Below are 27,880 nucleotides of genomic sequence, written 5' to 3'. Positions count from 1 at the left end.
TGCAATGTCTCTGATGTGGAGACTGGGGATACGGAAGTCTCTGATATGGGGGAACATGTTCCGTATGTCCCTTATGTAAAGTCCCTTACCCAGAACATAAGGAGGACAGGCTATTTCCCCCCGACCCACCACCTGTAGCATGTCACCAACTACAATGGCGGGACACTTTACCTCGACCGACTCCACATCTGGGAGCACCGATAATTGTGCTCCATGTGGTGCCCAGCCGAGCACAACAGACAACACTGGGATTCGAACCGTGAACCTCAGTCCAGTCCAGTTCAGTCCAGTCCAGTCCAGTCCAGTCAAGTCCAGTCCAGTCAAGTCAAGTCTATTTGCATAGCCCCAAATCACGAAGTAATCCCCAAGGGCTTTACAGTCAGTGACATATACAACACCCCCTATCCTTAGATCCTCTGCTCGGATGAGGAAAAACTCCGCAAGGAAAACCTTACAAGGAAAACAATGGGAGGAACTTCAGGAGGAGCAACAGAGGAGAGGGGACCCCCCTCCAGGACGGACAGTTGTGCAACAGGACGGACAGTGTGGAGGACGCTGGAACCTCAGTGATGATGACATCACAATCTCTCATTTGAGATAAAAAACAAACAAGTGACTGTAATGACTTTTTTTTAAAATAATTTATTTCTGATTTTTCCCTTTTTTCTCCCAATTTAGTGGCCGATTGATCCCTATTTTAATTCAAACACCCACCCCGTATTGCATGCGTTCGCCAACTGCATCTCTCCGGCCGGCAGTCTCGAAGGAGACGCCTCCCCACTTTCGTGACAAGGCGAATCCAAGCCGAACCACTGTTTTTCCGACACACACAGAGACGCATTCACATGACGAACACAAGCCGACTCCGCCCCCCTCCCGAAGACAGCGTTGCCAATGATTGCTGCTTCATCGAGTCCGGCCATAGTTGGATCTGACGAGACCGGGGCGCGAACCCCAGTCCCCAGTGGGCAACTGCATCGACACCAAGCCGATGCTTAGACCGCTACGCCACCGCGGACTGACTGTAATGACTTATGACTGAGAAATGAAACGGAGTTAAAAAAAAAAAAGGTGTGACAGCATGCCCCCATGGTTCTCCTCTGGGTTAAATTTAGCATGAAGTCTTTAACACAACGCCCCGGTAGCTCTGTGTGCACGTGTCAACCACCAAGTCACCAGTAAGCACGGATTTACACCACGTTGGAATAATAATGATAATAAAAAAAAGATCCTCTATTATTGCCAATATAGTTAGCATATCAATAGACTATGGCTAATAGAGAGGTGGAGAGGGAGGGAGGGGGCCGGAGGAGGAGTCTAGATTGACTTAAGCATCCATTCAGCCCTCTCCTGCAGCATTGAACTTGCAGATGGAGGGGGGAGGAGGAGGAGGGAGGGGGAAAGAGGGAGGGGTGGAGAAGAAGAAGAAGAAGAAGAAGAAAGAAGGTAGAACGGTCAGACTGCTGAGAGAATAGCGCGGCGTCAACGCGGCCATGCTGAGGCTCCTCGGCCCGTCCCGTCGACACCGCGTCCAGATATCCGCGTACGTGACTTCTTTGTTTAATTAGCGCCGATTGGTGCAGATGAGGACGGGCGGTCTTCTTCCTCTGCGGACCCTGAAGTCGGACGTCACGGTGCGCCAAAGCGCGGCGCCTCCCCGGGCGGGTTCGCCGTTTTTAATCCCCCGAAGTTTTGTCACGCGCGCTTTTCACGCCATTTAACGTCGGATCGATCCGACACGGACAACAGGCGGGACAGACAGGCGGGCAGACAGACAGACAGGCCTGGCTGTTGGTATTTATTCCCTTTGGATTTCGCAATCCGTTCTCCCCAAAATGTCATCTCATACGAAAAGCAAGAAGGACAAAGAGATCATAGCCGAGTATGAGACCCAAGTGAAAGGTAACGCTGTGATTACGATGCTCTGCACACTACCTGCACACTATCTGCACACTACCTGCACACTATCCGCACACTGTCTGCACACTATCCGATTATTCCGCAACTTAACCAAGTGCTGGAAATGACAGGCAGTGCATTTGCAGAGGGACCGGTTTTAAGAAGGGGCAGATGTCTCCTTTACAACTTGGATTTTCAGCATTTACAGGCTGTTGATTGCTTCGCAGTTATTGCATGCCATTTAAAAAAAAAATCTCTTAGCTGGTGTTTTGGGGGAAGGTGTTTGATTGTTGTGTTATAACTAAGATGTAATAACTTTAATTGGCTTCACACTCAGGCAGGCTGGAGAGGGCTCGCCTGGGCCTGCATGTGCTCATTTCAAAAGCAGGGATGTCACGATGTTATTGTTGGTGTGTCTGTACGACTGTTGCCTGTTTCACAGGTCTGAGGGGATATTACATATCATGGTGGCGCAGTCGCCTCACAGCAAGAAGGTCCTGGGTTTGAGCCCCGGGGTAGTCCAACCTTGGGGGTCGTCCCGGGTTGTCCTCTGTGTGGAGTTTGCATGTTCTCCCCGTGTCTGCGTGGGTTTCCTCCGGGGGCTCCGGTTTCCTCCCACAGTCCAAAGACATGTAGGTCAGGTGAACCGGCCGTACTAAATTGTCCCTAGGTATGAGTGTGTGTGTGTTTGTGTGTGTTGGCCTTGTGTGATGGCCTGGGTGGCCTGTCCAGGGTGTCTCCCTGCCTGCCGCCCAATGACTGCGGGGATAATTCGCCAGCATCCCCGCGACCTTGAGAGCAGGATAAGCGGTTCGGCTGATGGATGGATGGATGGTTAATCTCAGCAGCAGACTTGGCCAGTATAGGGTCATGCACTTCATTCAGGTGGTCTGCCTTGCCTATGCAAGATTAATCTATTGCGAGACGACCTGCATACAGGCTCATGGCTATCTGGAGTGGGGGGGGGTACAAGGGCTGTTCAGAGTGCAGTAACAGATGTGATATTCAAAGAAAGAAATATGAATGAAATCAAGTGAAAATCAACCCCCTATTCCCGGACTCTGCAGATTAGCGTGCGTAATCGTCGGCGGAGGTGGGAATAACTGGAAAGGTCACACAGCAAAGACTTCAGAAAGTACATAAATGATGTATGCTGTCGGTATGAATTATGAACCCTGAAAGGATGTTACCGTCTGCTGCTAAATATGACTCACTAAACCATCCATAGAGAAGAGAGAGAGCCGGGAACAAGTCTGTATCAGAACTGACATTGCTAGATGTAGCCATGGGTTAGGTGCCTCACCTGCTTTCAGTGACAATGCGTTCATCTTTCTTCTATTTTGGCATACCCCTAACAGTTAAAATGTGTACGGCGTGGTCTTAAGTTATTATATTATGTGCAAGGTCTGGTTTCAGAGTGAGTGGACCTGGTGCTAAACTGCAGTGCACCTTAAAGATCTATACTCAAATGTACCTTCAACAGGAAGCCCACGGTGGTTCTGAGGTTGGTTAGGACTTCTACATAGGAAGACTATCCCTACTTTGTGAGTCAATCAAACCCCAATGAGGGGAAAACCATTACGGAGAAGTTTGGCTGTATCCTGTAGACCTGGACAGTTATATCTTGAATTTATCACTCGCACTCAAGCTGAAAACACTCGAATCAAGGGTTTCAGACCGCCTCGCTGATTTTTGAGACTGTGGATTCATGACATATTTGAGCAAGTGTTTACACACATGAACATTATCTATCCCTGTCTCTCTGAACACGAAAATGTGCCCTTTCCATGGGAAAAAAGGAATTCCTCACCGTAGGAACATATTTGTTTTTTTCCATTACCTAACAAACATCAGCCAGGTCTGGAAATAACTAACCCAATTTCACTGTTAATTAAGTTTGGTGGACGGCTGTTGACGAACTCGTGGAGGCCCGCGTGCAGAGGAGTCAAAATGTTTCATCAAATTGAAACCACGCTTTAGAAGTCACGTTGTAGGCATCATCACGTCTGTCCCGCAGTCTGCAACTTGACAGATGTTGTCTTGCTGTAATGTGTGGAATGAAAGTTATGAGCTTTCTGGAGACAAAAGGTGTGGCTTACTGTTGTCTGTTGGAGCCTCAGTTCACTTCTACGTCTCTGTCCTTTCCTTCATATGCCCCCCCCCCTTTCTCGTTGTTTGGGTTTAAGCCAGTATTTTGGCTGTGAGTGAGCCATCGCAGTCAAGACTCCCGTCTCAGTTTCAGGGAAAGCGTTTTAAGCCGACATTTTAAGCTCATTTGCAAGCTGGTCTTAGATCAGTCAGGTGCTGTAAGGGCTTACCATGGCACTGGTGTCCAATAATGCTGAGTTGCTCTCTACACAACAGCGCAGTCAAGGCCAAGCTCAATACAGCTCGAGGCGTTATTATTCAGGATGCCTCGTATCGGCAGCAAGTCGGCTCACAATGACAAAGCGGTCTCGAAAACCGTTATGAATGTGTAATGGGTTGCGTCCAGATGACCCAGGTGGGTTTGGGTTCCTGCTGTGTGCCGGCACTTGTGAGTCTGACTTGTGACCTTAGTTACATGCTATCCCTTCTCTATCCTATTTTATCCTACCATGAGCCCTGCACAACTCTTAACTGAAATTTGTCCTTAAAAGCCTTATGCTTACACATACAGAAGGAGGCCATGTGTCCACGTCTTCCACAGAGATGGAGTGTGCACTGTGGATCACCTTTTAGATTGGTGCTCTGTGGAAGCAGGTGCTGAGTGCTGGGGCGAGATGCATGGTGGTTGTCACTGCTCGATAAAACAAATTTCAATGACAAAAGAAATATTCTTCCTGCTTTCTCTTCATTCATATTGTGAAACCACATATAAAATCCTGTTTCTGGGCGTCCGTGTAGCGTAGCGGTCTATTCTGTTGCCTACCAACACGGGGCTCACTGGTTCGAATCCCCATGTTACCTCCAGCTTGGTCAGGCGTCCCCACAGACACAATTGGTCGTGTCTGCGGGTGGGAAGCCGGATGTGGGTATGTGTTCTGGTCGCTGCACTAGCGCCTCCTCTGGTCTGCTGGGGCGCCTGTTCAGGGGGGAGGGGGAACTGGGGGGAATAGCGTGATCCTCCCACGCGCTACGTCCCCCTGGTGAAACTCCTCAGTGTCAGGTGAAAAGAAGCGGCTGGCGACTCCACATGTATCAGAGGAGGCATGTGGTAGTCTGCAGCCCTCCCCGGATGGGCAGAGGGGGTGGAACAGCAACCGGGATGGCTCGGAAGAGTGGGGTAATTGGACGGGTACAACTGGGAGAAAAAGGGGGGAAAAGCCACAGAAAAATCCTGTTTCTGTTATCAGCATTGTTAATTATTCGTTTCGTTCATTTGTTTTCATTTTCGCTCTGCTTTGACAAAGTACATCTCGCAGTTTGTACCCTCTCTGGTCCCGCCCTCCTTCATTCTTATTGGCTGGTGGAACTGGTAATGACATTGATGTGCTGTGTGCTTCAGCAAAAGCAAGGTGGGTCTGGCAGGAGACTGAGGACACCTCCAACTCCTCCCCATATCCTCCAACACCTCCCACCGCCTCCCAAACCTTCATACTCACCACCAGTACAGTAGGTGGTGATAATTTTTACTCTGTTGTTACTATCCCTAACCCTAACCCCAACCCTTTAAACCTCTAACCTAACCTCTAACCTAACCTAACATAACCCTTAACCTAACCTCTAACCTAACCTAACATAACCCTTAACCTAACCTCTAATCTAACCTAACCTAACGTCTAACCTAACCTAAGCTAATGTAACGTAACCTAACGTAACCTCTAAGATAAGCTAAGCTAACCTCTAACCTAACCTAACCTAATCTAACCTAACCTCTGGGAGGCAGCGGGGAGCAGTTGGAGGTGTCCGCAGTCTGCTGCCAGACTCTGTTGGCAAAAGCTGAAGTATGTTTATCTTTGGAAAGGGGAGGAGTGCTCATGGTGTGTAGGCTCTGAGAAGAGATAGGGTCCATGTATTGGGTTGAGAGAGCTCAAAGCATGACTTATGCACAGAAAACAATATGAAAATACAGGAAATGCTTTTAAACAGGCCTCTTGCAGATATGCTGTCTAAGTCTGCTCTGTGCAACTTCACCAAGTCCTTACTTGCTTGGTCTAAAAGTAAAGGTAGTGCTTTATATGACCATGTGTCCATGTTCGTTAAAGAAAGCCAGTTAATTGCTCAGCCGGACTGCGAGGGCTGCGGGCCTCTAGCTCTAAGTATTACACCCATTCCCACTCAACTGGAAACATAAACACAACTAATAAGGGACGCCCTGAATCATGGGTCCTTATAGCTGTAGGCTACCTTGTCTTTACTGGCATTAGAGTTGTTGAAGCAATGCCATATTGATCTTCTGACCATGACGAATTTCTGTAATATCATGAATTCATTCATGCTGTAGCTTCAGTTGCAACGGATGCTGAGTTAATCATCCCTTTTAGTCTTTTTTAATGATTAGCACATTTTTTAACAGAAGAATGCCATTTTAGCAGCCTTTAGCATGTTTAATCTTTAAGAATTTGGAAGGGAAAAAAGAAGAAGGGCTTGTTGGGAAAATGCCTTTATTTTGGGGAAATTGCAGTGCTGTTATTTGCGTTGCTCAAGACTGGTCTGTTGTTGACTGGCCTTCTGTCACGAAGTACATTACTGACCCCACTCCCACGCTGCATTAAAAGAAGTATCTAAGAGGCTTCTACAGACTGTTTTGTTTCTGAGCTATGTGTTTTTTTTCTCCTTAGATGCTTATAGACTATTTTTTCTGAAGCCCCACCATGTTTACTACGGAATATGCACTCCCCCGAGGATCGTCCGGACACGCCCCTCTACGTGCATTAATCATGATGAAAGAATGCTGTGGCGGATAGTCTTGAAATGTCAGCATTACATGACAACAGGGAACCATTATCTCTGTTGCCCTCGTCTCAATGGGGTATGTTAGCAACCGCCCCATTTAAATGTGCATATGTTCACGCTGGCATGCTACATATCAAGAGAAAACCGGGTGTATTTGGGTTCAGAACTAAATATGACGCGGACATCTGCAAATTTCTTGCCCTGCAGCTGAACAGATAGGATTGCTTGCTTCTCCTTGTTAAAAAAAATATTTTTTTTTTTGTCCTGAGAGACATAGCGCAAATATTGTGAATTCAAGCATGTAGTTTGCAAAGGCAAATTATGGCCAATACTGCACCCAAAAGACAAGTCCTCATAGGGCACAGCCTTCATTTGTGCCAAATTATGTCAGCATGTCAGCCTGGGTTAGACCACATGTGACAAGCCATGCTTGGCTAACCACAGACACAGCCCCAGAGACGGCCACTGGCCATGGCAATAACTGCGGCAGGCTAGCTAATGTAGGCTACTGCACTTACTCCGATTCTCTGCTTTGTTGTATTTGGTGCTGCTGCAATAATTAAAGAACATCATCGAAATTGCAAGACAAAGGTGACCGATAAAGTTTCTTGCTAAGTAACATGCGTTATCTGAGCTCGAGCCAGGCATTCTTGCTCCCACAGATGTTGTGTGAACTTCAGGAAGGTCATCGTTCATCTCAGTCGAGCTAAAGGGGGGGAGGGTGAGAAATTTTATGGGTTCATAATAAGGCAGGTGGACAGCTTTAATAAGCCATCCTGTATGATTTTTTTTCTTTCCTTTTTTTTTGGATTTGTCCCCCTTTTTCTCCCCAATTGTACCTGGCCAGTTACCTCACTCTTCCGAGCCGTCCTGGTTGCTGCTCCACCCCCTCTGCCGATCCGGGGAGGGCTGCAGACTACCACATGCCTCCTCCGATATATGTGAAGTCACCAGCCGCTTCTTTTCACCTGACAGTGAAGAGCTTCACCAGGGGGATGTAGTGCGTGGGAGGATCACGCTTCTCCCCCCAGTTCCCCCTACCCTCCCCTCTGAACAGGCACGCCGACTGACTAGAGGAGGAGCTAGTGCAGCAACCAGGACAAATACCCACATCCGGCTTCCCACCCGCAGACATGGCCAATTGTGTCTGTAGGGATGCCCGACCAAGCCGGCGGTAATACGGGGATTCGAACCGGCGATCCCCTTGTTGGTAGGCAACAGAATAGACCGCTACGCTACCCGGACGCCCCCTCATCCTGTATGTTTTAAATGTGCTCTTGAGTATGGAACTTGAATAGACTGTGATCCCAATGAACTTGCGGCTATGAAACTGCCTGTATCTGAATTTTACATTCTCCGTTTGCTATTTGGCAATTTGATTCTGGTATCTGTGCTTATAGTACGGGGAGAGTTTCAGAGTTACGCAACAGCATCCCACTGCTGCATCACGGCCAGATAGACAACTGAAAGCGAGCTCTTTTCCATAAGTTCCTCCGGTTCAGTTTTACCCTCAAGTCTCTGGAAGTAATTAATTCTTGTTGGAAATGGCTGTTACAGTCACCAGAGCGTACTGGGATTTCAAACCATTTTCGGTCTGGAGAAAAACAAACATTGGTAATGGATAAAACCTCACTGGAGGAATTTCCAAATGCCATGGGGGTGTGTATAATTAGAATAATGTCGGTAAAGAGGCAGCACGAGGCAGAGAATTCAATTTGCCGTCATAGCGTTATCTTTTTTTCATCGGTTTATTTCATTCATAAAGAACCGTTTGTATATTCACCAAACAGTGACAATTGCTGCAGGTTTTGAGGCCTTGTCCATGCTGTGTTCTGCATTTGAACCACTCGCCAACTTCCTCATAACTATGCATCATTCTGCAAGGGTTTGAATCATTCATCGAATGCATTGCAATACTGCAGCATCTCGTAGTATCCATTAAAGTTCTAAAAATAACTTGTTCATAACGGAGTTAATGCAAATATCATGAGTCTATGTGATATCTCATTGATGATATTTCTTCCTTAGAGGAAAGATTCTTTTGCCTTTGTGTTCCATTGACGCTGCCTCCTAAAAGATTTATCTTTTGATGAAAGATTAAGACAGTTACATAAGACATGAAATCATATTGCCCAGTGGTCTATTTTTGCACAGTGGCACATCGCAAAGTAATTTACTTCCATTTTGGGCTTGATTGTTGCCTCTTTCATCGGCACGGCCCTATTAAATTGTGCATTGAGAAACGGAGAAAGTTGCCCTTGTCCTCGGTCATTATGCTAAGCAGATGGGCTGCTGGGCTGTCAGAACATGGAAGTGGCCTGGTCCTGTGGAAATGCCTCCAGAGGCATGTAGCCACGGCAACTGCCCCGCTATGGACACCATGAGGGGTACATTTCCAAATAACAAATGGATAAGCATTTATTCTCCCTCTCTCTCGCTTTCCCTTTCTTTAATTTTCTTTCTTTCTGCTCTCTCTCTCTCTCTCTCTCTCTCTCTCTCTGTAGCTCTCTCGCTCTCTCTCTGGTTCTCTTGCTCTCTCTCTCTAGCTCTCTCTGTCTCTGGCTCTCTAGCTGTCTGTCTCTGTCTCTCTCTGTCTCTCCCTCTCTCTCTCTTGCTCTCTCTGTCTCTCGCTGTCTGCCCCCCCACATTACACACTTTCATGCACCCACATGCATGGATGATGAGGCACTTTTGCAACCCTCTATTCATTGATACAGAAACGCCATTCAGAAGTGAATAAAAGGGTTTTTCTTCTACCAGGGCATCATTTCCATTGAAACATCATACTTTCTTTCAGCCAACAGGAGGCACACGCATAGCTGAACTCCTCTAGGAAGTGTCTCAATACTGCTCAACTGCTCATTGCTTCGTGAAACGAGAGCCTCTATCTGCTCCTTCCACTGAAGTGTTTGAGTCCTCGTCTCATGTATATGTGCGTACATGCCTGTTTGTGTGTTCATATGACTCTGTGTGTGTTTGACTTCCTGCACAGAGCATGCACACTGTAACTGAGGTTCAGTAACAGACAGTTGTTAGCTCAGCCTGCCAATACAGCTTAGTACAGCATGGTGAATCTCCTCCATCATCGACTGTTGTTCAAAGCGCTGCAGATGATCACCCCCATTACTCAGCTCAGCGGCTACCTGGCCAATTACTGGATTATTTGCAGATTTGGTGCACATACTGTTGACTATATCCTCACCACAGTATATTTCACCATTCATTGGCGATGGATATTGACTGCCCTAGGTATCTTTAATTGTCTGCAGGCCAACCTAGGCTAAGTGATGGTAACACATACTATAGCGGTGCAACCCCATCTTGAAGTTATTGCTATTACTGGGTGTACGACACAAACTGCTAGACTGCATTTGGCCATCAGCTATTAAAACTCACGTAGTGGTCCTTCCAGCCATAAAAACTGGAACTGTTTTGCTAAAAGAGAATATCCCCTTAGTTCTTGCCTCTTTGCATGCTAGGCTCGTCCATTTTATGATTTATTTTCATCAGCCTATTTACAAATACCATATTGACCATAATGTCAAAATTCAGACCGAATCTGCATTTTTTCCGTTCTCAGACTATGAATAGGAGCAGTGATTTTTTCCCCCCCAAACCTCATAAGCAGAAACCACAGCAATCTTGTAATCCAAAGAATGCCTGCTATTTTTTTTCAAGGCAAACTTCTCTGAAGGCCCTCTCAGCACAATGCTTTTTGAGAAGCTGACCTATTTTAAATTTTCCATCCTGTCTGCTGCAATCAGCAGACATGCATCTCACATGCACATGTGCGCTACTCCAGGATTCAGACACATAGCCTGCTATCACACACACGCACACACACACACACACATACAGAGGAGTCCACTGTAAATGACAAATCCACATTGACATTCAGTTCTGTCCAATTATGATGACTTTGTTCTCCCATTAGTGCGAAGACTGCACTGGAGTCTCACGTCTACTGTATTTCTTTGTTTATTGTGCTATAAGCTAATGATCGCTCCATGGCTGTAGAACGGTGGCTTTGTTATTAACCTTTGTCAGTGGTTTAGCATGCAGTCTGAGGCCAGTGCCTTCACCTCCTCCAAAGCAAGACTCTCTCCACTGCTGGGTGATATGGAAAATATTAATATCCTGATAATCATAAGAGATTTTACTCAGTGTCTATATATCATTATTATCATATACTATCACAATATACTATCACAATCTGCTCACATGTGCAAAAATACCATAATTTAAGAATCTAATTGAGGTTCATCACATTGGGTGATGAACCTCAATCAGGTTCAGGTTCAGGTTCAGGTTAGGTTATGCAAAGTGTAATATCAAACCAAAAGTTTTTTTAGAATAATACATCATGATGTGAGAAATCTGAGGTAACAGATCCCCTATAATTAATTTAGACAAAACTGTGTATGATGATATATATGATATGACAATAACTCAATTTCATCCAGATACAACATCATGGGAAGATGATAAACCATAAAATTGGATTATTGCCCAGCCCTAATTCTGTCTCATCCTTAAATGAAGGTGGCTTTTTTTTTTTTTTTTTGATTGGCAGAGATCCGTAACCAGCTTGTGGAGCAGTTTCGTTGTCTGGAGCAGCAGTCCGAGTCGCGGCTGCAGCTGCTGCAGGACCTGCAGGACTTCTTCCGCAGAAAAGCCGAGCTCCAGCTGGAGTACTCTCGAGGCCTGGACAAGCTGGCCGAGCGCTACTCCGCCAAGATTCGCACCTCTCGAGAGCACCAGCACTTCAAGTGAGTGTCGCCGCTGTCTGTCAGCAAACCGCTGCAAAGTCCACACCGAGTGCGGCTGACTGGTAAACAACCGTTACATATTTCATGCTGGTCACTGGCACAATGCAAAGAGAGAGGAAGAAGAGGAAGACAGAGAAAAAAAAAAGTGAAAATAAAAAGGAGTGTCTGTGTGTGGGGGTTTGTGTGTGTGCAAGTGTGTGTGTTGTGTGGTTTTAATGAAAGTGAATGAAATGAAATGACCTGAACTGAAACCAGGACAGGGCCAAGAAAGCTTGTGGCCTCGGGCTGCTGTGTCTCTCCCAACTAGGTCAGACTCTTAATCCAGCCCCCCTCCTTTCTTTATATGTGGTTGTCATTTCATTTCCACTCGCACACAACTTCATGCGAGACTGTTACCCAAGTATTCACATTTCCTCAACGGACACAGACGATAAATTAAGGCTTTTAATGCTTGACGAAACAACGGGCCTACTTTTCTCAGTCTGTACTTGCTTATATACCACTCTGGAGTGAAACTGCTTAACACATCTGCAAGCGGCTGCAGAGTGAGCATGCCCTGCAGCATATTGCTTAATTGCTGCTTGGATGCATTGCATTGCCTGGCCTGCAGCTTATTGTGACTTTTATATCATGGTCTTAGATGCGTTTTTCATCTGATTAATTTCCATGCTCACACACAAAACAAGAAAATATTAATATGCCGCCACAAATTGCCGGGATAAAGAAGAAAAATAAATAACTGAGCGGCTGCAGCAAGGAAATATCACAGTTGCTCGGCTGTCTGTTAATACGAGCAAAGGAGTTTACACTGTCATCATTTCCCCTCTTTCCATTTGACCACACTATCAATCGCACATGACAAGACGTGGCTCACTCGGAGAGGTTTTCACCGCTCCCTATAAACAATTTGACACAGAGCACTGACCAAGGAAAGCTGCCGCCGCCGCCGCCACCGCCGCCAGGACACCGGTAAATCTAAGCATCCCCTCCCGGCAGGGAAACCCCGTTTAGACTTTTCAGAGCACTTGATTTCTCTCCACACGCAGCTGTCCCAGTTTCTCCTCACTCATTTTGAATTTTCGATGTAGTTAACGCTCAGGCTTGATGCATATTCGCAGACGACGCCGGGCTGCTTCTCTCTAATTCATCTACGTTTCTTTCACGGTCACTCCAAAGGGTCTCACCCGGTCCATCCTATTGTTATTCTGCCTTTTTTCCTCATCCTCTCAAGTTTGCCGTTTTAGTGTCACACCTAATAATAGCAAAGGTTTGGGGACTTAGAAAATGCAAGATATAACTTACTTGGAATATTGAGTGTAGCTGCTCAGAAAAGCAATTACAAAGACATGGTTGAAGCCAGACCCCCCCATCTATAGGGGACTGGTGTGATATGATTAATGACATTTTTGTGATGGAGAGAATCACCTTCTCCACGAGGCTTCAGGAAACTCAATTTGAGGACATTTGGGAGAAGTGGAAATTGTATATTTCCCCAAAACGTCCTTCTTTTGTTTAAATTTGTTGATGCAAGTATGTTTTTTGTACTTTTTCTTCTTCTTTTATCTCAAATGGAAAAACACCCCATGTTCATATTTTGTGTTCTATAGTAAAAATAAAAATAAAATCCAAGATATTGATACACAACATATGATATAGAGCCAAACTGGTTACTTCGCCCTAGAATCAAAGTATCTAAAAAACAACTTAAAAGCACTTGCAGTACTTTGTTCACACTAACAGTGTTGTTATTGTCCATCTGGTGCATGTGACTAGTGTGTTCTGCTCTGTGAGCCGGAGACCCTATCTGGAGACCCTATCATCACACTTCCTGTTGCACTTCCTGTTGATAGTCAAGCTGCAAACCACATTTTCTCCTTAATGTATGCAATGTAATGTAACCCCCCCCCCCCGCCACCGCCACCCATTTCTTTTCTATTGGCGAGTACCCACTGTGTATTCTGAGTATTTGATAAGCTTAACGCTCCTTCCTTAAGAGCTTTTATGTTTAACCCCTGCAAATGACCAGAATCTGAAACTCTACTGAAGGCTCTGATCTTGATTCATGCGAGTACACCTGAGGGTTTCTGGTTCCCGGCATCCAGGGTCCACGATCAAACACCTGTTCTAAAAGAGGGGGAGTCTACCGGGATAGCTTGTTCAGCTTGTGGTTTTTTTTTCTCCTATCAAAGCACTCCCGGATGAAGGAGAGAGAGAGTGAAATAAAGAGATCATGATGCTCGGCGCTCTTGATAGCCTTGAGCGTCATGTTCACTTGTTCAGCTCGCCGTAGGGAGACAGAACCTGGAATTTGATTCCTGTTATTATCTTTTATGATAACTTTCCCTTCGTTCATTTTAAAGGGAAGCAGGAAGCCACAAACCAAACCAAACCAAGACAGACTCGAGCGTGCGTGACATGGAGATGCCAGTTTTTTTGTTTTTTAATGAAAATTATGGGGGGGGGGGGTGACATTTATGAAGAATTTCTTCGACCTTATCCTTGACTCTATTGCACAAATATTTTCTTAGAATGAGACGTGTGTCAGCAGATTTATAACACGCTGGGGTAGCCATTGTACCGCCGAAAGTCAGAACGCCGCTGACGAAAACTGAATGGATGTAAACTGGATAGAGATGGCTATCTGTCTGACAGCTGTTAATCAGCACTTTGTGCTTCCTCTTCCAACTCAACAAGGAGACGTGTGGTGTGTGTGTGTGAGAGAGAAGGGGGCTGTCTTGATTTGACAAAATGCATTCAAGCTTGGCCCCCAACTCTTTTCACCGGTTCCTCACCACAGTTGCTTTGTGATCTCAGATACAAGAACCAGGGGCCTCGTTTATCAGTTGTTCCTGATTTGTTCTCACTGATGGAGCACTCATGGAATTTGTCTAATACAGAAGACGTTGAGCCTGGCTAACCCCTGGACGCAGATGCCAGCTGGCTAACAGCAATGTCTTTGTAAGGCTGGCTGACTGCTAGTTAGACATGTCAGGGGGAGGGAGTAACAAATAACCATCAGGCTTTGCTGCTGTCTATAAGACAAACCCGAGGGCTAAAATATCCTTTTATTTTACTTCAGTCTGAGCTGGAGGGATGAGATGCTAGCCCGAGAAGAGTATCAGATGTTGTGGCGGGGCTTGAATCCCTAGTGTCGGCTCCTCGGGCTGACCCCGTCTTTGTGATGGAAGGGTCTCAGCTGTTCAGATGGGTGATTAACCTCTGGTCTGCTGCTGACTCCTTGTGGGCTGAGAGCGCTGCAGAAGCATAGACTTACAAATGTTGGTCTAGAGGAGTCTTCAGTTAAAACAATGGTAAATTCAACATCCAATTTTCTAACAACCAGCAATCATGGAAGCGTGGGGTGTCCGGGTGGCGTGGCGGTCTATTCCATTGCCTACCAACATGGGGATCGGCAGTTCAAATCCCCGTGTTACTGGTGTCCGTACAGACACAATTGGCCGCATCTGTGGGTGGGAAGCCGGATGTGGGTATGTGTCCTGGTCGCTGCAGTAGCGCCTCCTCTGGTCGGTCAGGACGCCTGTTCGGGGGGGAGGGGGAACTGGGGGGAATAGCGTGATCCTCCCACGTGCTACATCCCCCTGGCGAAACTCCTCACTGTCAGGTGAAAAGAAGCGGCTGGCAACTCCACATGTATCAGAGGAGGCATGTGGTGGTCTGGAGCCCTCCCCGGATCGGCAGAGGGGTGGAGCAGCGACCGGAATGGCTCGGAAGAGTGGGGTATTTGAATGGGTACAACCGGGGGGAGCAAAAAGGGGAAAAATATTTTTTTTTTTAAAAAAACCATAAAAGTGTGACATTTGAAAACCTTCTAGCAGTGAAATCTGAACATGTTACTCACAGCTCATAATTCATGGAAATACCCCAATGAACTGTGGGTGTTCACCTTGCAGAATTTACCATAAACTAAGTTTGCAAGTACACAACAGTGCTCGAAATCACCTTTACTTCATTGTTGTTCCAAAACCTTCTTGACCAGTTTTCAGTATTTTTTCACCACTTTTAACATTAAAAAATTCTCCGGCATTTATCTTTGCAGAAAAGACCAAAATCTCCTGTCCACCGTGAACTGCTGGTATCTGGTCCTGAATCAGACCAGGCGTGAGAGCAGAGACCACGCCGCCCTCAGCGACATCTACAACAACAACGTCATTGTCCGCTTGGCGCATGTGGGCGAAGACGTCATCAGGCTCTTCAAAAAGGTCAGAATAGCAATTAAATGGTCACCGGCATTTATATGAATTGGTGGTTAACAACACGAGACCCGAAACCCCAGCTGTATTGCGTCTCAAGCAATGCGGTGGGCCACAGAGTATGCTTTAACACTTTGCGTCATTGTGGTGTTTCCTATATTGATAGTCAGAACACCCACGCAAATGAACAGAGACCCCCGTCACCGCCCCCGACGCCTTTAAATTCCATTGAACAGACACCAGCAATAACCTGAAGTGGAAAGTTAACACTGAACACGTCATTGCAAAAGCTCAACAATGACTTTACTTTCCTAGGCAGCATCACAAAACACCGGATCTGGGCGTCTGGGTAGCATAGCGGTCTATTCCGTTGCCTACCAACACGGGGATCACCAGTTCGAATCCCCGTGTTACCGCCAGCTTGGTCGGGTGTCCCTACAGACACAACTGGCTGTGTCTGCAGTTGGGTAGTCGGATGTGGGTATGTGTCCTGGTTGTTGCACTAGTGCCTCCTCTGGTCGGTCAGGGCGCCTGTTCGGGGTGGGGGGAGGGGGAACTGGGGAGAATAGCGTGATCTTCCCACGGGCTACGTCCCCATGGTGAAACTCCTCACTGTAAGGTGAAAAGAAGTGGCTGGTGACTCCACATGTATTGGAGGAGGCATGTGGTAGTCTGCCGCCCTCCCCGGATCGGCAGAAGGGGTGGAGCAGTGACCGGGACGGCTCATAACATCGTCTATTACAGTACGGTACGGCGGCATGGATGCTCAAACACGGAAAAAACTGTAGCGGATTGTCAACAAGGTACCCAAAACCATAGCCAACCCTCTCTCCTCAGCTGAATCGCTACATACTCACCGGACTGTAAAGCCAGCAAAGATCATCTCTGATCCCTCACATCCTGCTCATCGCCTCTTCCAGCTCCTTCCCTCAGGAAGGCGCTACAGGTCACTGTCCACTAAGACTAAACGTTTCACAAACAATTTTTTTCCCCCCTAACTATCAGGACTCTGAACTCCTCCCTATGGTCCCCTTCCTCACACACCACTGGCATGCATACTATCATTCCACTAATTGTGCGTAACATGTTTGTTTCTGTTATTGCGTAACTATTGTTCGTGATAATAAATGGGAGTGTCTGCTGTTGTATTGTGCTGCAGAGTTTAACATGTACCGAAAACCGATTCCACCGGCCTTGGTCGTGTGGCTAAAAATACAATCTAATCTAAGATATACTCCCAATGATGCTAAGTCAGTACTCTACTTCTTTGTGGCTCTTTGTGGCTTTTGTACGCAGGTTACTATAAGCTATCCGCACAGTCATAAAAAAATCCCAAATGTCATTTTGTTGCACTGTACTAGTGTAGGGGTTGAGATGAGTAAACCCGCCCAACCCAGTATCAGTAGGGCCTCCTATAGATTCTTGCCCCCTGCTGGTGATAGGTTGCTTTTACCTTGCTCGTCTTTTTTTGGCTGGACTGCAACAGCAGGGCCAGCCCTGTAACGTGCGGTTTTCGGTGAGTTAAAGACCGAGTGAGTGATGGAGTTTCACCATTGGTCAGACAGCCGGGTTGGGGATTTCCTCATTCGCCGTTGCTCTTTCAAAATGAATCAGCGCAAACCAGTTTCCCATTACGTCACCAGCTGTACGTGGAACCGATGTCAAAACAGACGCTTTGCAATGTAGTTGCGGTCCAGCCATATACTAGGTTCTAACCTAGTCTTGTTTTATCTTCTCTCCCAATCTTTGTTCACATCATCATCGTTCATCTCATGCTCAGTTTTCTACCTTTGATTCACCCTCCTTACTCCACTCCTCTCCACACCTTCTTACTTTTCATCTCATGCTCAGTTTTCTACCTTTGATTCACCCTCCTTACTCCACTCCTCTCCACACCTTCTTACTTTTCTTCTCTGTGCCCCTGTGTATGACTGTGTGTCACGCTACCCTATTTCTTTTAACACAGTTTTTACGTTATTTTGACTCATGCAGAAATTAATACAAGAGGATCAGGGTGTAACTTACCACCCTCATCCTGCCCTGCTCAGAGTCCCCATGCTTTAGGGACTATCCGTCTTTAGAGGCACTTAGATCAGTACGGATTGACAGCAGCTGATTGATGACGAGTTATGCCCTCTAGAAACCTTGGTGGTGTCCCGATGGGAGCCTTGATAAGGATGGGATGCCTTGTGACCAGCACAAATAGTAGGGTCATGGAACATGTAGACCTAGGAACACGTAGAACCACAACCTTGGAGGTGTCACGATGGGATCCTTGATAAGGATGGGTGCCTTGTGACCAACACAAATAGTAGGGTCATGGAACATGTAGAACCACAACCTTGGAGGTGTCCCGTGGGAGCCTTGATAAGGAGGGGATGCCTTGTGACCAGCACAAATAGTAGGGTCATGGAACATGTAGACCTAGAAACATGTAGAACCACAACCTTGGAGGTGTCACGATGGGAGCCTTGATAAGGATGGGCTGTGACGGTATGGATTTTTTCTTACCAGTGAAAAAGCAACTTATCCCTGCAGTTTTGGCGGTTTACTGTCAATACGCCCCCCCCCCCCCCCGGGATTTTTTTTTTGACAAATGCAACATATTGCCACATCCAAATATGCTGGCTGCCCCTTGTCATCTGGCTCAAAGCCAAACTGTGCCCAAATAGGTGTTGTAATATTTGGCTTTGGAACTAGATTTGTCGCCATTGTTGAATTGAATAATGTCTAGCAGCCGGCGTCAACCGTATGGGCGTTACCACATAAGAAAAGTGTGTTCGCTATAAGCCCCTGCTATTAAAGTCTAACTGCAACTGTTTACAAAAAAAAATGGAGGCGATGGCGGTAATGAGCTCAACTCTGCGGTAGGCATCACATGACCTATTGCGGTCATGTGGTTATCGTCACAGCCCTACTTGTGACCAGCACAAATAGTAGGATGTCTGCCTGCTGAGAGAACATCTTCTATGACGAGAACCCAGCCAAAGATGTCGCCGCATTTCCAAGAATTACAATTATGTTTTGCAGATGCCCACAGAGCCAACTTTCATATGCCATTTTTAAATGTACACATGTGGCGTCTGATGGTGAAAAAAGGGAAAGTTCAAAACTTTTAATGTAAATGCTGCTTACACGGGGAAAATTTGAGGTGTTTGTTTTGATAAGTGGCCCTTGTGAGGTGCAGGAATAGGATTGATTGTGCCCGCTGCACCCTACATCCCCTCAACAGGATTACCAGGCCACTCTCCACTGCCTCCATTCCTCTTCTTGTGCTATAAGCCCGGTCATGGGACATGTCCAATCCATCATATGCTCTCAGTCCCTGTAACGGAGGAGAAACCGTGGCACAGCGGCTTGCAAAATGTTCTGCGGCTATTGCAGGGTGCTATTTTTGTCCGCCTGTACACTCAAAGCATTGTATTCGATCGTTTTTGGTGCAGGGAGAAATGGCTGCATTTCATACAGCATTCTGACATCATCCTTACCTAAATGTTTTTTTACAGGCTTGTAGAAAGGATACCAGGTCCTCTCGTGTGGAAACACAACCTCGTTAATAAAAATAATTGCTGGTCATATAGCTTTAAACGTGTGTCTGCATCTCTTTACTAAATGCATTAAACTGTTGTCTCTGAAATTGCTATATGATTTTCTCCTTTGCAGAGCAAAGACATTGGGGTGCAGATGCACGAGGAGTTGGTGAAAGTCACCAATGAGCTCTACACAGTGAGTTAAACAAATGTTGCGTACCTGTCCAAACTGTTTTTCCTCCTTTGTATCAGTGTGTGCTATGCATTTCACCTTGTCGTACCGGTTACACTGGCTGGATAATCCCTCTACCGAGCCCCACGTAGTCCTCGGGCATGAGGTTTGTTACCTGTATAGGAGCTGGCTTGGCACTGTCCACGGCAGATATGCCTTATCAGCAGTGCGACCTCTCACGGGTCATTTCTCCCTGCCCCCGAGGACACCTAAGAGGAGGATTTGCATTTTCTCCTGCATCTGTGAACTCCTCCGGCGGTTAAAGGAGAAAGCGTTCTTGCCCCTGGCACAGCTCCAAGCACACTCAGCAGTCTATTGCAGAGGTTCATAGCTCACCGCTAATGTCTGCTCCTGTGACATATTTACCCAGCGTTACAAGGGATGAAACATTTGTGGTTAAGGGTTACACGTAACAGTTATCCCTCTGCCGATCACTTAAGAGTGGCGCAGTCATGTGATCTGCATCTTAAACATCTTAAGCGGCGAGAATGCTGTCGTTTCCTGCATTCGGCTCTCGATCGGCATCCTCTGTACATTTGCACACCGTTAATACACCCATTAGCCTTCCTGCTATGAACACAGCATACGTGTGTCCTTTCAGCCATTGTTGCTTTAGCGGGGTCAAGCTGCTAAGTCAAAATTAAAGCATGCATTCTGCAGAAAAATTAGGTGCAATGAATTGAAAGGTGGGTTTTCATTCAGACTTGTCAGCAAATTTATTATTGCAAAAGGTGCTCTACAGGGATAGTTTTTAGCAGTTTTGTTTAAAAACGGTCTAGCGTATCCCTTAGCAACAGTTACATCTTTTTGTGCAAGTACAAAGGTAGAAAATATCTCAAGTACACTTTCTCATGCTTATCAGTATTGTTAAACAAAGCTGGGAATTTAAGATGCAAACAGATGCCCTTTTTGGTACAGCATGGTTTATTCAAATCATAACAAATATAACAAAACATATAATAGCTATTGCTGCATGTAGCTGCGAGTTTGAAGAGGATGGGAAGTTGTCGTGGGAGATGTGCCAGAATAATTCATTTGTATGGCCTTAACGGGCTTGTAAAAACACATTTACCAACAGAAAGTACAACTTCAGAAGCCAGATCTGAGGTTTGACCACGTTTTATATTTTTGGGCGGGACGTCAGGAAGTCGCTAATGTAATCGTACCGGCGGCTCAGTTTAATTTTGAAGGGATCTTTGAGAACTGGAGCGCTTAAAACCAGTGTAACTACCGCTGTGTCTGTAAGTTACAAGAACAACAACAGAGTAATAGTTTATCTATGCCTCAGGCTGCCGTGGTTTATGGGAATTTGTACTGCTGTACAACTTGGACACAGTTGCCATGGTTGCAGCACACCTATTACCATAACCACGGAGTAGCATGGGAGCTTAAACAGGTTTAAACGATAAGGGAGATAACATATTGTCTAGATTAGACCGTTTTACTTTGGCCCACCGTCGACTTGTTGCTGAGAAATTGGCATGATCACACATTTTCATCTCGGCAGAAATGGCTCCAGTCTCCCGTTTAGTCTGCTGGTGATCTGCTGCCTGCTGTTTTTTGACCTATTTGGGAGTTCAAAGACTCCCACAAGTAGACTTCCGAGTGAAACCAGCAGGGAATGAAATTATTGTGATTGAGGAAACCCACATCACTTGACTTTTAGTGCCTTCATAAAAAGCATCACGTAGAAATTTAACGATGTATGTTTGTTTATGCCACAATTAAGACAAAGGCTTAGTTTGTTTTGATTTTTTTTGCTGCTGAAAATGACTTAAGGCATCCGGGGAGTGTGGCAGTCTATTCCGTTGCCTGCCAACACGGGGATCGCCGGTTTGAATCTCCGTGTTACCACCGGCTTGGTCGGGCGTCCCTACGGACACAATTGGCCGTGCCTGCAGGTGGGAAGCCGGATGTGGGTATGTGTCCTGGTCGCCGCACTAGCGCCTCCTCTGGTCGGTCGGGGCGCCTGTTCAGGGGAGAGGGGGAACTTGGGGGGAATAGCGTGATCCTCCCATGTGCTACGTCCCCCTGCTGAAACTCCTCACTGCCAGGTGAAAAGAAGTGGCTGGTGACTCCACCTGTATCGGAGGAGGCATGTGGTAGTCTGCAGCCCTCCCCGGATCGGCAGAGGGGGTGGAGCAGTGACCGGGATGGCTCAGAAGAGTGGGGTATTCGGCCAAGTACAATTGGGGAGAAAAGGGGGGGAAAAAATCTAACAAAAAAAAAAACAAAAAAAAAACAGACAGTCTAAATCAGAACTTTGACCACTTTTTCCATCCAAACGTTCAAATAGTAACCAAGCAAAACACACTACTGCTATTGCTGCCTGTCTTTTTTTTCCCAGAGGATCTTTGGGGATGAATAATGTAAAACACGTTTAACTGATAAAATAAATAGAAATGGAACTTGATTTCACAGGGAATTAACTGCCGCGGGAAAGAAATAACATGTAATATCATACAGCACTTTCCCGTTATTGATTTTTTTCTCCTTCCTGTTTCTCGTTCATGCATTATTAAATGTCTTGTGCTGCAGCCCCTGCACAGTATTTCTTGCAAACCTGCCGTGCAACGTGTAAGGGAAAATACAGTAGTAAATACTGCTTACAGATTGCTGAAGTTGTATAGTGTCGTATTTTAACTATTGTTCATATCGTATTGCCTACTGATATATTAATCTGAAATTAGAGTTGAGTCCATTTTGTGAAGTGGACTCAACTGACAGTTTCTCCGTGGTCTGTTGTCGCCTCCAGTAGAAATCAAATAGTGTCGCGTTTCACCGGCACTGAAGAATGTTCTCCACCGTCACTTTCTAACCCCTCATCTCCTGCTGCTGATTGATCTCACTTTCCTTTGCACATCAATTATTTCAATCAGGGTTGCTAGGAAACCAGAGACTGGAAGTGGGTGAGGGAGATGCAGGGGTTTTTGCGGCGACTGAATGTTGACGGTTTCGCATTTGCGTCGGATTGCTTTGAAGACTCCGTGGAAAAAAGAATCTCAAGTGAAGTTCACGGTAAATTACTTCAATACAAAGGAAATATGCAGCAGCGGTCATCCTCGGCGAAAAGTAAAAGGGCACTTAGTTTGTGAATGCTGGCCGAAGTCTTAACAGCTGCAATGAGTTACATGGTTTTTGAGGAATGAAAAAGGAGGGGATGAAGCGTGGTCCAGGACAAAGCAGATTTTATCGCCGTGCTCGCTGTAACTTGCTGGGCTCTTTGTGCCTTTTTTTTTTATTTCACCACCATGCTGTGGTAAAAACATATATACAACATCGTGTACCCAGCAAAGCTTCTCACGTTTGCTATGATTTTCAGCAAAAGTTTCACATGTGGGCTTGTTGAGAAAATGTGTAATATAATATAGTATAATACATAAATATATGAAATATTTTGATGCCTTTAGAATAACATTGAAAATAAAAATCCTAAATTTACTTTCTTGGTTAGTATTCACCTGCTTTGTATTAACCCTGCTTGGGGCAAGTTACATATTCTTGAGAGATCAAACTAAACATGTTTGCCAGCTATGTCGTTTTAAATTCCACATGTTCAACTGCATCATTGTAAAATAAGTATCACCGACTTTGTGAGGTCTCACAACTGAAACATCAGGGGCCTCATGTATCAATCGTTACTATGGGCAAATTTGTGCGGCGTACCCACTCAAGCAATTTTTTAGCCCTCACGTTTGTCTGACAGCCAGCAGCAAAGGATGATGGTTATTTGTAATTCCTTCCCCCTAACATCTATTGTCTACCTCTTGCAACGAGCAATCACCCAGGCCCGCAGAGACATCAGTGTTAGCCAACTGGTGTCTAAATTCAGGGGTTACCCAGGTTCTACACTGGTCTCTGAGACAAAGTTCAGGGCTAAAAAATCTCATGGGTGTGTACGCACAAATTTGCCCATAGTAACGACTGATACATGAGGCCCCTGATCAGCCTTCCTGGCATGAAGAACTTCCCGTGGATCTTCTTGTTGAAGGTATTAGGTGGCAAATACGTGGAGAAGGTTAAAAGGTTATCAAAAGATTGCCAGAGCTAGGAGTACCAAAAAGCCCCCTGAAACAACATGGGAAAAATACGGCACAATTCAGACATGTGAGCAATTACTCACAGCAGTGTTTGCTGCCAAAGGTCTATATGCAGATTATTGACTCTGGGGAGTGAAAACCTTGGGACATGAGCAAGAAAGGTCTGCCATGTTTTGAAAAACTAATGTTCTCAAATTAAAAGGAAAAGTCCTGTAAGTGTGTTGAATTTATTCTTTGTGAAGAGAGAAAAATATTTGAATACATTAAAATTTGGAGGTGTAACCGGAACAAATGGGAAGTTCAAGGGGGTGACTATGTCTTGCGGGCACTGTCTCATCCCTCTCAAGACACCAAAGACTCCCGTGTCAACGTCTTTGGTGCGAGGTTGTAGACTGACCTAGATGCTCTTGATGCTGAGCTGTGTGTTCTCACAGGTGATGAAGACGTACCATATGTACCACACTGAGAGTCTGAGTGCGGAGAGCAAGCTTAAGGACGCAGAGAAACAGGAAGAGAAGCAGATAGGCAAGGCCAATGATATTGGCACCGGCCTGCTGCGCCACGGTCACGATGACCGCCCACAGCGACGGAGCTCTGTCAAGAAGATGGAGAAAATGAAAGAGAAGGTCTGTTTTAGTTGGCAGAGTTGGCGCATAAGTGTCATCGTAGTGGACATGTCTACTTCCGAGCTCCAACGATTATACTGTAAATGCATGTGTAATGGTAGATAAGCTTTTTGAATGCCATCACTTTGGTGCACCCACAAATGACAAGTACATTAAGAAATGTACTCTATGGAATTCTTCCTTCCTCTTTAATAATATGCAAATATTTGTATAGACTATTCACTGATAAGATTAGGCACACTTAGATGGAAAAAGCATGCATTGTTAGCTGGAGAATCTATTTAGAGATGGCCTATTGATGTGGCTTTCTCGCTCTCTCCGTCTCTCTCGGTCTCTCTCTTGCTCCATCCCCAGAGACAAGCCAAGTACTCTGAAAACAAGCTGAAATGCACAAAGGCCCGGAATGACTATCTTTTGAATCTGGCAGCCACCAATGCCCTGGTGGCAAAGTACTACATTCATGATGTTTCAGACTTAATAGATGTAAGTTACATAGAGCAAGAACCACAGGGGGGGGGGGCACAAATATTGAAAAAGAATCAGATCTGGTCTAAGAAGTTGTCCATTTTCTATAATTGTACAAATGACAGTTTATTTTCATTGACTAGCTTTTGCCTCTTTACCCCAGTGTTGCGACTTGGGTTATCACGCCAGCCTGGCGCGCACTTTGAGAACCTACCTGTCTGCAGAGTATAGTCTGGAGACCTCCCGACATGAAGGTCTGGACCTGCTGGAGGGAGCAGTGGACGCCATGGATATCCGAGGAGACAAGCTTAAGGTGATGGACATGCACAGCCAGATCTTCTGCCCACCATCTCGCTTTGACTATCAACCACACATGGGGGATGAGGTGAGCCGAGTGCAGTGGATGACTGGAAAATGATGGCAGTGGTATGATGAGATCTTTTTTTATTTTTATTTTTTTGCCCAAATGTTGCATGGGATGGACATTTTGAAACAAAATACATGCAGTTTACTTTTGCTGTTGAAGGTTCCCAGTATGATTCTTCCTCTCCTTTGGCTCTAGGTGTGCCAAGTTAGTGCTCAGCAACCTGTCCAGACTGAGCTCTTGATGCGCTACCACCAGCTTCAGTCCCGCTTGGCCACATTGAAAATAGAGAATGAAGAGGTGAGGAGTTGGGTTCCTCATCTCTATCTTGGAGTGTTGATGGCAGTCACCATGAGTCACACATTTTGAAACACAGCACAGCTAATTGCCAACAGTTCAAACAGAAAAATTCAAAAGGCAGCAACATAAATACACTAAATACCAATACAGACAGAAATGAGTTCCTCTATACAGTAATAAGGTTGGCACTGTGATACATGGGTGAATGAAAATGACCTAAGTGGATGAACCAAATCTGAGCATGCAGGGTGCGATGATGAGTCATCATGTTAAATCATCAGAGGCTGTAGAAGAATGAATGTGTCACTAAATTATAAATGAAATGGCAGATAAAGCAGGGAAGCCCAATTTAATATATAGTGCCTTCCTCATTCGTGGGTCCTCTACCAACTCTACCAGGTGGGTGCTGCTACACATTGGTGGTGGTTGATGTGAGTTTCCCCCCTTCACTGTGAAGCATTTTGGGTGTCTAGATAACACGCTATATATATGTAATCCATTTACCAGAGGCCTGGGAGTTTGAGGGTTCAGTATCTTAGTTGTTTCTAGAATCTGTTGAAGGCCAAGTGTGACCCCCAAGTTGGGGGTCACACTTGGCCTTCACTTTCCACATCCTTTCTAGTTCCTCTTCTAGCCCTTGGTACTTCAGCTTCTTATATTCCTTCTTCCTGATTTTGCTGTCGGCTGGGATTTCTACATCTACCACCACCACCACCACAGTCTTCCGTTCTTTGTCCATCACTGCAATGTCCAGTTTGTTGGCCAGTACTTGTTTTATCTCTCTGGTTCTGGAAGTCCAACAGGATTGTAGCTTTGTCATTCTCAACTACCCTTTGCGGTGCCTCCCATCTGGATTTGGGCATGTCTATATTTGATGTGTACCTTGCCACAACTTTGTCACAAACTTTTTTTTGGAGGTCTTTGCTACCCACGCTGCTGTTTTTGTGTGGGACCGAAATTGCAAACTGAAGGACCATAGTAAGCAGTTGTTTTTATTTATGCTATCAAGTTAATTAACTAATTAACTAACCCTAACCCTGTAATTTGACATAGGTATTGGACAGTTAGTTATTGTGTGATCTTGAAGGCAATTGGCTATTCCCGAGATAGTTTAAAGATAGGATGAGTAGGATTTTTTGGTTGTGGTTTGTAAACACAACATTCAAAGTTGGCCCCTCCTCCCCAGCTCAACGACACCAGAGGCACGGACCCCCTGACCACAGTAGCCAGAGCACACCCCAGTGTACATTCCAACTCCATGGGTGAAAGCCAACCCCAGCATCACTCGTTTTGGAACGAGCTTTGTCCGCTTGGTGTTTTGTCTTATTATTTGTGTCTTTTTGGCGCAGTGTCAGCCATTGTCATAGCTTCCTCTTGGATGCATACCTACGATCTCGATCTGGCACCTGGTCACTACCTTTTTATAGTGTCCCGCTGCCCAAAAGTTAATGCCCAGAAATGTCCAGTACACAGCAAAATAAGAAGATACAGGCAGAGGACAGGGTCTCTGCAGATAAGAGACACCACCACACAGGTCTCGTGGGTCACAAGTGATGATTGAGAGGGAGTATTTTTGTATGAGTCTATACACTGATTTTTAAGAAAATCCTACTCGTTCTACCTTTAAGGGAGCAAAGGGGATGGATGCATACTTATCAAACCAAGATATTGTAGTTGTTTGTCTTGATGCATGCTCAACCATCCAGGTACGGAAATCCCTTGTATTTTTTTTTTTTGCATGTTTGGAATTTTTTATAATTAGATTTTCACTTTGAAATTGTTAAGTATTGTGTGTACGTAGGAAAAAATATAGATTTATTGTATTGTAATTCCAGGCTTTAGATCAACTGAATGTGAAAATTTTTCAAGGAGGTGTATTCATTTTATATATATATATATATATATATATATATATATATATATATATATATACACACTCACTGGCCACTTTATTAGGTACACCTTGCTAGTACCGGGTTGGACCCCCTTTTGCCTTCAGAACTGCCTTAATCCTTCGTGATATAGATTCAACAAGGTACTGGAAACATTCCTCAGAGAGTTTGGTCCATATTGACATGATAGCATCACGCAGTTGCTGCAGATTTGTCGGCTGCACATCCATGATGCGAATCTCCCGGTCCACCACATCCCAAAGGTGCTCTATTGGATTGAGATCTGGTGACTGTGGAGGCCATTTGAGTACAGTGAACTCATTGTCATGTTCAAGAAACCAGTCTGAGATGATTCGAGCTTTATGACATGGCGCGTTATCCTGCTGGAAGTAGCCATCAGAAGATGGGAACACTGTGGTCATAAAGGGATGGACATGGTCAGCAACAGTACTCAGGTAGGCTGTGGCGTTGACACGATGCTCAATTGGTACTAAGGGGCCCAAAGTGTGCCAAGAAAATATCCCCCACACCATTACACCACCACCACCAGCCTGAACCGTTGATACAAGGCAGGATGGGTCCATGCTTTCATGTTGTTGACACCAAATTCTGACCCTACCATCCGAATGTCGCAGCAGAAATCGAGACTCATCAGACCAGGCAACATTTTTCCA

The 27,880-nt window shown here is 45.6% G+C and overlaps 1 protein-coding gene across 4 annotated transcripts in view; it reads left to right on the top strand.

Annotated features, from left to right (window-relative positions):
- Positions 1–1,462: 1,462 nt before the first annotated feature.
- LOC130106587 (SLIT-ROBO Rho GTPase-activating protein 3-like) overlaps positions 1,463–27,880 on the top strand; it is a 41,840-nt gene continuing 15,422 nt past the window's right edge. For all 4 annotated transcript variants that reach the window (XR_008809745.1, XM_056272742.1, XM_056272744.1 and 1 more), the window contains exons 1-8: positions 1,463–1,902; positions 11,351–11,546; positions 15,604–15,766; positions 19,421–19,483; positions 23,994–24,185; positions 24,540–24,668; positions 24,814–25,035; positions 25,213–25,314. Coding sequence is in view for 3 of the 4 variants with exons in the window: in XM_056272742.1 (XP_056128717.1) it covers positions 1,836–1,902; positions 11,351–11,546; positions 15,604–15,766; positions 19,421–19,483; positions 23,994–24,185; positions 24,540–24,668; positions 24,814–25,035; positions 25,213–25,314 (1,134 nt within the window). In the remaining variant the exon portion in view is untranslated. The remainder of the gene's footprint in view (positions 1,903–11,350; positions 11,547–15,603; positions 15,767–19,420; positions 19,484–23,993; positions 24,186–24,539; positions 24,669–24,813; positions 25,036–25,212; positions 25,315–27,880) is intronic.

The sequence above is a fragment of the Lampris incognitus genome, chromosome 2 (genome assembly GCF_029633865.1).
Source record: "Lampris incognitus isolate fLamInc1 chromosome 2, fLamInc1.hap2, whole genome shotgun sequence".
Classification (NCBI taxonomy): Eukaryota; Metazoa; Chordata; class Actinopteri; order Lampriformes; family Lampridae; genus Lampris; species Lampris incognitus.
Note: the sequence above shows the minus strand (reverse complement) of the source record. Positions and strands in the feature narration are given on the sequence as shown.